Source organism: Vicugna pacos, chromosome 9 (genome assembly GCF_048564905.1).
Source record: "Vicugna pacos chromosome 9, VicPac4, whole genome shotgun sequence".
Classification (NCBI taxonomy): domain Eukaryota; kingdom Metazoa; phylum Chordata; class Mammalia; order Artiodactyla; family Camelidae; genus Vicugna; species Vicugna pacos.
In genome coordinates, this window is record NC_132995.1 from 15776458 (window position 1) to 15788165 (window position 11708).

At 57.0% G+C, this 11708-nt stretch overlaps 1 protein-coding gene across 1 annotated transcript; it reads right to left on the reverse strand.

Moving 5' to 3' along the window:
* Positions 1-1058: 1058 nt before the first annotated feature.
* SCN1B (sodium voltage-gated channel beta subunit 1) lies at positions 1059-9892 on the reverse strand. Its single transcript, XM_072967232.1, has 6 exons — positions 9502-9892; positions 7738-7904; positions 6736-6976; positions 2377-2518; positions 1784-1855; positions 1059-1698 (listed from the first exon to the last, which is right to left on the reverse strand). Exons 1-5 carry the CDS (start codon positions 9539-9541, stop codon positions 1789-1791), a joined length of 657 nt encoding a protein of 218 aa, XP_072823333.1. The 5' UTR covers positions 9542-9892; the 3' UTR covers positions 1059-1698; positions 1784-1788.
* Positions 9893-11708: the final 1816 nt, after the last annotated feature.

Below are 11708 nucleotides of genomic sequence, written 5' to 3' on the forward strand. Positions count from 1 at the left end.
TGGAGGAAATCCCACGGAGGGGCCTGGCTGCCCTAGCCCACCCAACCGCTTCTCCTGCCTCCTGCCCCGCCCCCGCCCTGCCCCAGTCAGCCTAACCTGTCCCTGTCCATGTCCTGGACCCTTCCAACACCCCCTGCCCAGCTCCAGACCCCCCCACTGCCCCTGCACCCCTTGTCCAGCACAGGTGGACAACAAGACAGTCCCAGTTCCAGGCTTTGCCCCAGACTCTTCCAGCACCCCAACTCCTGCTCCAGCCTCCGCCTCTTCCCATGTCCCCAGCCCAGCCCCGGTCCCAAGCCTGCCCCAGCCCCTGCTCCTCCTCCCCCCAGCCCCCTCCCCCCAGCTGCTTTCCTACAAGTCACGGGGGCTGGTTTGCTTTGGCAGCCTCTCTGCTGCCTGCAGCAGTGACCTCTGGAGCTGGGAAGTCCGAGACGGGGGGGATGGGGACTTGGCCTGGAAAAGGCAGCACTGAGGGCTGAGGCCCAGGCCAAGTGGCCGGAAGTGTCCAGAGGCAGATACACACTGTCCCGCCAGCAGCCAAGAGTCATCCACGTCAGACCCTGGGGCCAGATAAACACCCAGACACACAAGGGTCACCAGCAGACACCTGCCTGTGGACAGCCATGCACCTAAACACAATCAGACCACCGCTGCTCACCCCAGATAGGCCGGCCCTGCACAGCTGGACCCACCCGCTCGCCTCACGCACCCCATCCACTCAGAGCCACAGCGTCCCCCAGGGAGACACGCTGGTGTAGCCTTGGCGCTGCCAGCCTGCCTCTCTCTGTCTCTCTGTTCACAGCCCTTTCTCCTTCCCTCTCCCTTTCCCTAATCCACTGGTCCGCCTCCTTGGCTTCCGTCTGGTTCCCTTGAAACTCTTGGTCCCCACTGAGCTAATGACTCCCCCAACCCCAACATTAATCAGGTAGTTAAGTGACTGCACCCACTGGGCCGGCAGGTCGGCGCTGGGCCTCAGATGCTGCCCCGCCTGGGAAAACGGAAGCTCTTGGATTTGAAGGGGGTGTAGAAGGTGATGGGCTCACAAGAGAGACTATGAATCAAGTCCAAGAATCTTTATTTCATGAACAAAACTACTTGTGTAAAGAGAGACGAGGCTGAATGGGCCCCTTTCTAAGTGGCCACAATCCAAGGCTGGTGAGAGAGGGCGGGTTGGGCTGGGGCAAGAGTGCATCACAGGGAGAGGAGACCCCAGGTCCAGCCAGAGGAAGCAGGAAGGGACATGTCGCTGGGGGTCAGAGTGGGTCCCAGAAGCCCCTGCCCCAAACTGTTCCAGCCCATCACAACCCCCGCTGGGCAGGGAGGGGGCGGGGAGGGGCTGGGCCCCCAGCAGTGCGTGTCCGAAGCGGCCAACGTGTGCAAATCAGCAAGAAGGAGGGGTGCGGAGCCGCTGCCCCCACCTCACCGCCCCCTCCTCCCAAACAGGCAGCAGAAGCAGGGGTGGGGGCAGCGGCAGTATTGCTTGACCCATCATGCATGGCGCGGGTGGGTGATGGGGCAGGAGGAAGAGGCTGGATTAGGGGTGTGAGCCAAGCCCCCTGCCCCTCCCACCCTGGAGGCTCCATTGGCAGGTCTCTGAGGCTTGCGGAGGCCCAGGAATGGCCAACCCCCATTGTGGGGAAGGCTGTGCCCGGATGTTCCCCATTAGGGCTGGCTCTTCCTTGAGGTGGAGCCCAGGGCCTAAAGGTGAGGGAGACACAGGATCAGGGACCTAACGGCTGACACCTCCCGGACCCTCCAGCCCCTGTCCACCCACCCAACTTACCGGGGCTATTCAGCCACCTGGACGCCCGTACAGTTCTCCTTGCTTTCTGAGGTGATGGCCAGGTATTCCGAGCTGTGGGGGCAAAGACCATGTGCACAGCAACCCATCACCAGGCTGGCCCACCCCCAGGAGACTGAGGGTTGAGGTCTCTGTCCCAGGCGTACAGGGATCCAGAGTCAGAGAGAGGAGGGGGCTGCAGGCTGGACCCGAGGGATCTGAAAGAAGCCCAGGCTGGGGACCTGAAGTCGAGAGTGAGGAAGGACAAGACTGGGGAGGGGAGTGGGAGGCTCGGACTCCTGGGTCCTGAGGAAAGAAAGGGCTGGGGCCTGGACTCCTGCATCTCTGGGGCAGAGGATACTAGGACTGAGCCCTGGGTCCTGACAGAAGTAGGGGCTGAGGGTCCGAGGGAGGAGGGGCTGGGAACTGACCACGACCTTGTCCCACCTCTGACACCAAATGCTCCCCTCTAGGGAAGACTGGCAGACGGCGCCCTGGGTTGCTCCCCTGCTCGCCTCCCTACTCAGCTCATGCTGCCCCTGGGAAGTGCTGGGGGTCCTGGGCCGCCTCTCCCCCTCCTCGCCGACCCCACTTACGCATTTTCTTGTGCAGCAGCCTCCGTGGCAGCAGCGATCTTCTTGTAGCAGTAAATCATCTCTGCCACGAGCCATATGGTCAACACCACGATGAGCACGTACATCATGATCTCAGACACGATGGACGCCATGTCTCTGTTGGCTGCAGGGGCCAGGCGGGGTCAGGTGGCAGCCTGAGTGCGCCTCGAGTTTGCTGAGTGGGCCTGGGCAAGGGGCTTGACCTCCCTGGGCCTGGTCTGCAAACGGGGCCATGCTGCTTCGCTACAGTCACTGTTGTTACTGTGGTTCTCAGCCTTGGACGGGCTTTGGGGTCACCCTCAACCTGCCTCCCTGTGTAACTTGAGGGTACCGCCATGTCATTAGGTGGCTGTAGGTGCCTAAAAGCTGCAGCTCTGTAACCAGAAGGCTCAGATTCAAATCCTGGCTCTGCCACTTGCCAGCTGTGTGACCTTGGGCAAGTGATTCAACCTCTCTGGGTCTCAGTTTCCCCACCTGTAAAAAGTTGATAATCACAGTATCTCCTTCATGGGAGTGGTACGAGAATTATATAAGCTTTAACAATCCTTAGAATAGTGCTTGACATGTAGATAGCAAGCGACCAATGCTTACTACTGTTACAATTATTTCTGTTATTATTGGGGCAGTACAGCATAGTAGTTAAGAACAGGGGCTCTGGGGCCAGACTGTCAAGGTTCAAATCCTGTCTCTGCCTCTTATTAGCTGTGTGACCTTAGGCAAATGACTCCACCTCTCTGGGCCTCTATTCCCCCCCTGAAAATAAGGATGATAATGCTCATGTCTTCTCATGGAGTTGCTGGGAGGAGGAAATGCGTTATCATCTGTAAACGGCATCCTTGGACGTGCTTGCCATCAACAGTGCCTAAGTGTTGGTTATTTGCTGGTGGTTTCCGGAAACCCTCTATCCTTTCCGCAGCACTTGCTCTTGCCAATGTCAACTTCCTTTCATTGAGCCTAAATTTAAACTAAGGGAGCATGCTCAGCCAGGGGACCAGAGCGGAAGGCCACTGTGGCATCCTCGGCCGGATTTCGCAGGTGTCCCCTCCACTTCCCTGGCCCCCTCCTTCTGGCGGCCAGGATCTCATTTTCCCGGGTTCTCACGTGGTCTTCCTCCCCTGGGAGCGGGCACTTTCTGCCTCTCCACCTGGGGCAGATGGCACCAGTGCTTTTTGGGCCACCGTGAGGTGGGTGCAGGGCCGGAAGTTTCTCCCCTGCTTCCCAGAGGAAGAGCCGGGAACAGGGTTCCACACTTCATCTTTTTGTTCATTCGTTCTTTCACTCAAAAGATACCATGAATTTGTCTCATGCAGTGAGTGTCTGCTCTCAGCCAGGCTCTGTGCTGAGTTCTTTATCTGAGCATCTCCTGGACTCTTTGAAACAACCTCAAGGAGAGAGACAGTCCAGGCTTCCCATGTCAGCTGACTTCCAGAAGCACACCGAGTTGGATACATGTTGGATAAAACTCAAAAACTGGAATTCTCACTCCTCCCAGAACTCAATGCCCAAAGGGATTCAGGTAATATGGTATCTCCTGCTCTCCCAATCAGATGAGGACAGTGACAGGCACGGCTCTGCAGCCCACTTTCCAGACAAAGACACTGAGGCCCAGAGAGGGGAAGGTGCTGGACAAGGATGCACAGCCAGGATTGCTCTCAAAGCCAAGATTCAACCCCAAGTGTAACTGACCGCAGAGTCCGAGTTCTCATCTCCTCTGGGAAGCTCCCAGAGCCTAAGAGAGACTTGGGAACAGCTGTGGCATGTGGGGCGCAGTCTCCATTAACCCACCGGACATCTCAGGAGGTGGGACTGTCAATCTCCCACTGCCCAGATGAGGAACTGAGGCAGAGGGGCGACACGGAGGAGCAGAGGCACCTTCTCCGGGGAGACCTTTGATTTCTTCAAAACCCCAAATCTTCTGAGGGCTTCACCTGCCTGCCCACAGAGGCAGCCCGCAGATCTGAAGCCCCAACCTGCACCTCTGCAGGCAGGAGGCCTCACCGACCTCAGAAACTGCTTCACCTCCACACATTCTCCCCTTGTACTGGGCGCATCTAAATAGATTTAGCCCTCCTGTCCCCCACTGCTGGCCCCGCTCCCGGTGGGGGACCCTCAGGTGCTTCCTGCCATCTTCGGCAACTCTGCCAGGTCAGCGAAGGCCCCACCACCTGCACCCACTGCCCCTCCTTTGGAAATGACTCAGTTCATTGCTAAGGGGTTATTACCAGGAGGCAATACAGACTGACTGGGAACATTTGAAACTGCAGTGAGACACTGGATTATAATAAAAAAAAAAATACAGCACAGCCAGCAAGGCTAACAATACAATAATATCATGGGGAATGAAAGGAATAGTGTAGAGTGATACATAACGTTAAAAATATTACAGTATGATGGGTGATGCTGAGTATAGTATAGTAAACCAAGCAAAAATTTTAAATACTACAATCTGATTGATAGTATTTTAGAATTCTCTAGCACAGTAGGTAATGATAAAAATATGATAGTATGGCTGATAACACTAAAAAGACTCTGGTATGATGGTTATGATCAAAAATACTGCTGTATGAAGTGGGACGGCATAGCTCAGAGGTAGAGCACATGCTTAGGGTGCATGAGGTCCCAGGTTCAATCCCCAGTGCCTCCTCTAAAAATAAATAAACATAATTACCACCCTCTCCGCAAACACACTGTTGTATGTATGTGAAAACAGTACAGCATATAGTATAATATAAAATACTACACTGCCCTGGGTGGGGTTTAAAAAAAAGCAATACTATGGTGGATAAAAAACAGAAGTATGGTAGATGATGCTAAACACACAGACTCTGGGAGGTAACAGAAAGAGCTCGATATTACATATAATATAATATAGATATGAGAACGCAGGCTCTGGCAGGTAGTAGAATGTGGTACACAATGTTAACAAAGGGAGGCTCTACTGGGTCACGGGCATGACTGAGCCTATGAGCAGATGAGACGGTATCCTGAGCAAGGGCCGAGCCACAATGTGGAAAGAACCTGGGAGCCTGAAGGGCATCACAGAGCCTCCCTGCCTCCTGACCCTTCAACTCAACACAGACTTGGGAGACAGCACTGGCACAGATTCGGTTAAGCCACAGTATTTGGGAGCATTTTTGTTACAACCACTCTACTTTCCCCCCACTCATGCAGGCGGGGCTCCATCTTCTCTCTCTGTGGGCGGCCGCCCACCCAGCATCATGACCTACACCAAGTCACTCAGATATGTCTCCTGAATTGAATTCTGCTGGATCACTTTGATAATAAACGTAAAAATGCTAATTATCAAAAGAAACCCACAGGCTCTGGCTGACAGCAGAGTATAGTGAATCATGCCAAGAACAGGAACAAAAGTCACACAGGCTCAGTTGGGTTGAAATCCAGGTCCCAGCTCTGTGACCTTGGCCGTGTGATCCTACCTCCCTAAGCCTTGGTTTCCCTATCTGTAAAACGGGGACAGGAAGAGCTTCTGCTCCCAGAGGGTGGGTGGGAGGCTTCAGTGAGGGGCTCCACATAAGGTGCTGAGGGCAGCACCTGTCTCAGGGAACTGGGGACAATGCACAATGCCCGTGATGATGTGTGTGCCTTGTGGGCCCCGTGGGACCCACTTGCCAGGCTCTTTGGTAGCACAAGGTATCTCCCTGACTCTCAAAGCTAACGGGCCAGAGGGCCCTGGAAATTTTCCAATTTACACCCATCAGAAGATGGTTCAGGGAAAGGGTTCAAGGCAGCTGAAACCAAAATGAAATGGTTCAAAAACACCTTAGATCTTTGCTGCTCATTGTGGCCCTAGACCTGCAGCTTTGGCCTCACCTGAGAGCTTGTTGTAAATGAAGCTTCAGGTGACACACTCCTGTCTCTCACCCCATATGACAGAGGGAGGCAGGGTCGAGGCTAAGCGACAATCAGAAGCACCACCACCAACGCCCCCATGTGCTGAGATCCCACTGTGACCGGCAGGCCAGCAGCTGACACCCAGTTGTCCCTCAGTCCTCACCAACACCACCAGGAGAGGGAGATAATATGACCATCCTGTGTCCATACAGAACAAACCTTCAGCTCAGAGACAGGGAGACACCTGCCGGAGGTCACACAGCACAGGTGGCAGAGTTGAGTTCTGCACCCGGCACTTCCGGGAGTGGCCTGCTGTGACCTCTCCGTGGCTGAAGGGAAACGGAGGAGCCCAGAGTTGGAGTCCAGGAAACAGAAAGGAGGTGCTGCTGCCCCTGCAGCCGTGGGTGGTTGGCTGGCCCAGGCGCGGAGCCAGCCCGTCCCCTCCCCGCCATCTGTCCCTCCATCTGGCTGCCGGTGGGCTGGACTCACCTTTGTCCACCACCTCAAGGTGGATCTTCTTGACGACGCTGGTGTTGTGCTCATAATTCTCGAAGAAGAGCAGGCGGTAGACGTGGCACTCGTAGTCGCCCGAGTGGTTGTAGGTGACATTGGTGATGAAGATGGACAGGTCCTGCAGGTCCTTGGTGCCCCGGCTGCCGTTCCACACCACCCGGCCCTCAAAGCGCTCGTCCTCCTCCAGCTGCAGCACCTCGTTCTCATAGCGCAGGATCTGGGGGCGGCGGGGGGCGGAGTCACGGCCGGGCACCTCCCACACCGGGCCCTCTATTCGGTCCCTCCCCACGACACACACAGACAGACACGAGCATGGGCTCAGGCACGGAGGGGACAGGGGTCAAGGTTCACGACTGGGCCTACCCCAGACCCTGATTGTGCCCAAGCCCTGACACACATGCTCACGCACGTGTGCCTCAGTCATCCTCCCAGGCCCCAGTCCGGCCTTCCTGGCCTTCATTCTCCACAATTCTTCCTCTGCCCCCAGACACACTCCTCAGCCAGGGAGAAAGAAGGCCTGATTCCGACCGCTGTAGACCCCAGCTCTCCAGCAGATCTAAAGTGCGTGGTGCCCCTTCATACGTAATTCAAAATACACGTAGCGAAAAGGAGGTCACAAAAGTTCTGTTGCCTTCTGTGATGACTCTCTGAGACATTTTTGCTGGTAGTGAATAATTCCAGTGACATTTATTTTGTGCCAAGCACGTGCCAAGAGCAGCAACTCAATCAATCCTCACACAAGCCTTGAAGTTAGAGACCACCTCCACCCTATCTTTACAGAGGAGGAAACTGAGGTTCAGAGAGGCTTAATGACTTGCCCAAGGTCACCAGCCAGTCAGTGGTGGAGCTGGAATCTGGATCCAGGTCATCAGTAATAGCACATTACTGAAAACAACCAACCAGTCCCCACTGGAACCCTGCCCCTCCCCACTCGCACACAGACACCCACCCATCGCGCCGTGCCAGGCGACCACGCACCTTGACAAAATCCTCAGTGCCCTTCTGGCGGAAGGTCCACTCTGTGAAGGTCTCGGCGTTGGTCTCGCTGCGGCGCTTGCAGGAGATGCACAGAATTTTGAAGGTCATCCCGTACACGGCCTCGGTCTCCGAGTCCACCTCCACACAGCCCCCCCAGGCTGAGGACACTGCGGGGACATCAGGCTCCCATCACCCTCAGCAATGCCCGACTCACTGGCTGTTGGCTCTCGGGCCCCTTGGAGACCATCTGTTTCCCCTTAATGATCAGAATGGACAGAACCTGACCAGAGCCTGGCCCTGCCACCTGCTGCATGCCCTTGGCAAGCCCTGCATCTTCTCTGAGCCTCAGTTTCCCTCTGTGAATGGGGAGGGAAACCATCATCTCTGCTTCTGAGGGTTGCTGAGCAGGTTATTTGAGGTAAGGCCCCAGCAGGGGGCCTGGCACACAGGACGCCCCCAATCAATAGGGTGTTACTGTTGTCAGTAACTCAGAGCCTTTGCTACCCAAGTTCCCCTTGTTCAGAAGGCCACTTGCCCAAGGTACTGCAGCATCTAGTGGTGGGACCAGAATTCCAGCTGTTTAGAAGTTCAAGGTGGTGGTGTCAGCTCTACCATTATTGCTCTGTAGGACCAGCCAGCCCCAGAGAAATGAGTTGGGAGAAGGCAAGGCCTCCAAGAAGGAGATGCGCACGGGAACCAGGGCAGATCCACACTCCAGCCCTGCTCCCCAGTCTCATAAGTTCCTGCGCCATCCACCCCTCCCCAATTCTGCCTCAGTCCCCTCTGTTCCCAGGCTCCTCACTTCCTGATGCCAATCCCACCTCCTGTCAGCTTCTCAAAACTTCCTGAGCTCTTTCCTGCCGCTGCAGGGCCTTTGCACCCCCACAGGATTCCAGTCCCTTTGAGTCCCTCCTCCACATTCTTACCTGCCAACCCCCTTCCTGCTCACTAGCGAATGCTGTGTGTCTCCAGCCCTGGGTCTCTTTGTCCCTGATGATTCTTTCCTCTATTAATCTCGGGCTTTCTGCCCTCCTCTTCTGCTGTCTCTGCGTCCCCCTGAGGGCCTGTCTCTCACTCTTTTCTCTCTCTTCGGGACCTCTCTGAAGATCCCACCACTTTGTGTCCTTTCCCCAGGCTCAGACACCTTCTTCTGGCCTCTCACTATCTCTCTCTCCACCTTTCCCTGTCCTTTTGAAACTCCATCTCTCCCTGTGTCTCCATCTTTTTCTGCCTCTCTCAAGTTTTTCTCTCTCCACCGCTCAGATTCTTAACTCTCTTCAGTCTCTCTCTCTCGAGCACACTCTGCATCTCTGTGTCCCGGCCTTTACTTCCACCTCCCCAGTCTCCCAGCAGAGCACTTAAGAGTACTCCGAGACCTTCTATGTCTCTTGCCCCTTCCCTTTCGTCTCCATCTCTCCCTGTCTCTCAGTCTCTCCGTCCCAATCTCTGCGCGCCGCCTTCCCCCCACCCCCTCCCGCGGCTGTGGGTGTCACATTGCAGCCTGCGGGGCTCCAGGAGCAGCTGACTCCGCGTTTCCTCGCCCCCGGCTGGGCGCCCGCAGCCGCCAAGCTGTGCCAGCCCGGCCCCCGCCCGCTCGCGCCCACCCGCGCCCTCCCTAGCCCGGCTCTCCGCGCTCTCAACTTCTGAAGCGGACTTAGCCGGGCCGGGGGATGGGCGGCGGGCCGCCCGCGCCGGCGGGCCCGAGTCCAGAGCGCGAATCCCGCCGCCCGGTCAGTGCCCCGGCTGCGCCCCCCGCGCACTCACCCAGTGCCGCGCCGACCACGAAGGCCAGCAGCGTCCCCATGGCTGCGCTGCGCACGCTGCGCCCCCCTCCCGGGCCGCCGGTATTAATAGCGGGGCGAGAGGCGGCGGGACCCGGCGGCGCTTAGAATGTCCCCGGGAGCGCGCGGGCGCAGCAGCTGCGGCTCTGGGACCGGCGAGGGGGGAGGAGGGGGGGCGCGGCCCCCCCGCTCCGGTTACCGCCGGGGGCCCAGCCCCGGGGCCCGGCGTCCGGGCATCCCCGCCGCGCGGGCGGCGGCCGCTGCTGGGGCTGCTGCGCTGGCGCGCACAGCCGGGCACATCCGCCAGGTGCGCGGACCCCGGCCCCGCTCCGGCTCGGGCGCTCTAGGGCGCGGGCCGCGGTCTCCTGCGCACTGCAGCGGCGGCGGCGGCCACGGGAGGGAGGAGGGAGAGGGAGGGGGCGGGATGAATCACCGCGGGGGGAGGGCGCGGCTGCCCAGCCTTTGCCGCAGCGGCCCGGGAGGCGCCCGCTGCACCGGCCTCTCCGGTGGCGCAGGGACCACGGCTTCTGGGGCGTGGGGCGCATGGTCTGGGTGTGCGACCCCTCCAAGACTCTGGAGACCCCCAGGATCAGAGTCTGGGAAAGTCACCCCCAGAGTCATGAGAGGGCTTGGAGGGTGGTTTGAGGGCCGGGCTTCGGACTTCAAATTATGGAGGTCATTCTCATGGGATCTCCAGGGAAACTTGGCTGGACCTTCTAAGCGACCTCCCCCTCAGATCCCTGGCACTCTGGCCTGGAGGTCACTGTGTGGGAACCCAGGTGGGCATGGGGCGGGTAGTGCCAAGCTAGGGTTAAGCCGTAATACTCCAGACCCCTCCCAAACACAAGAGGCAACCTGAATCCGAACCAGAGGCTGCTTTGGGGATTTGGGGTGCCATGTTTCAAGACGAGGGTCCTTCACGACCCCCCTTCCCTTTTTGTCTCTGACGTCATCTACTCCCCTTTCCCCCCCGACTCCCCACTGTTGTCCAGGCCTTTGCTGTTTCCAACACACCAAGCTCATTCCCACCTCGGGGACTTCACCCTTGCTCTTCTTTGCTTGGACCACTCTTCCCTGAGGTGACCAAAGGGCTCACTTCTTTTCCTCCTGCAGCTCTTGGCTCCAATGTCACCTTCATCAGGCCTTCTGTCCATTCAGGGCAAACTGCCTCCGCCATCCCTTACTTGACCTCCTTTACTAGTTTTTTTTTTTTTTCTTTTCCATAGTGGTTGTCACTACCTGACATTATCCTCTTCTTTACATGGTTTCTCCGTTCACTGCTTGTCTCTGCAACCCTGGAAAATGAGCTTCCCCCAGGTGAGGACATTGTCCTGTGCACTGCTGTGTCTCCAGCACCTTCAACTGTGCCTGTCACATTGTAGGTGCTCAATAAACAGTCATCAAATGAATAAATAACTGCCAATGCCAGAGGCCTTCTAAGATGCTGCATCCTCTTCTACCTCCCCATTCTCAGCAATTTCTGTTATTATCTGCATTTTACAGGCAAGGAAACTGAGGCAGCAGCTGGCCGCAGATGTATCTGGAACACGACCGGGCAATGGCAGGTGGCTCATCCTATCAATAGATTCTGCTAAATGGAGAGGATGAGGGTGGGCTCTGGGCTGTCAGGACCAGGGTGGGAATGAGAATTGTAGCTGAGGGTCATTCCTCAGAGGTCCTGACCTCCAGTTCTGGGTGGGGTGAAGTTCTAGAAACCCCCCAGCCCAGCCCTACCAGGCAAGACAAACCAAGGGTGGAGCTGGCCCCGGGGTGGAGGGACAGGAAGCCAGGGATTCCAAGCCAGGGACACTGGACAACTTTGTGGTCTGGGCCTCTGTGCCAGTACCTCCTGGGCTGTGAAATTCCCCTGCAGAAAATAACTCTCTGGCTGTTCTGATTCCTCCCTTTCGTAGGGGGGGGGTGGCAGGCAGAGGCACAGTAAGGACAGGCCTCAGGCACCAGGCAGGGGTACCTAGTGACAGCCCTAAAAACATGTCACTGAGCACCTACTATGGGCTTGGTGCTGTTGTAAGCACATTACTAATACTAACTCATTTAATTCTTCCTACAAGGTGGGTATTACCATTATGCCCATTTTACAGGTATGGGAAACTGAGGCTCAGGGTGTGTAATTTGCCATGATCACATAGCTAGAGGATAGGAGAGGCTGGCTCTGCTCTTTGCCACTTG

Bases quoted from the DNA above. Each gene is read 5' to 3' on its own strand.
- SCN1B (XM_072967232.1), bottom strand. From the start codon at position 9,541: ATGGGGACGCTGCTGGCCTTCGTGGTCGGCGCGGCACTGG. The intron at 7,905-9,501 runs GTGAGTGCGCGG...ATGTCCCCGCAG, and splicing joins CGTGGTCGGCGCGGCACTGG to TGTCCTCAGCCTGGGGGGGC. The intron at 2,519-6,735 runs GTGAGTCCAGCC...TGGCCCCTGCAG, and splicing joins CCTTGAGGTGGTGGACAAAG to CCAACAGAGACATGGCGTCC.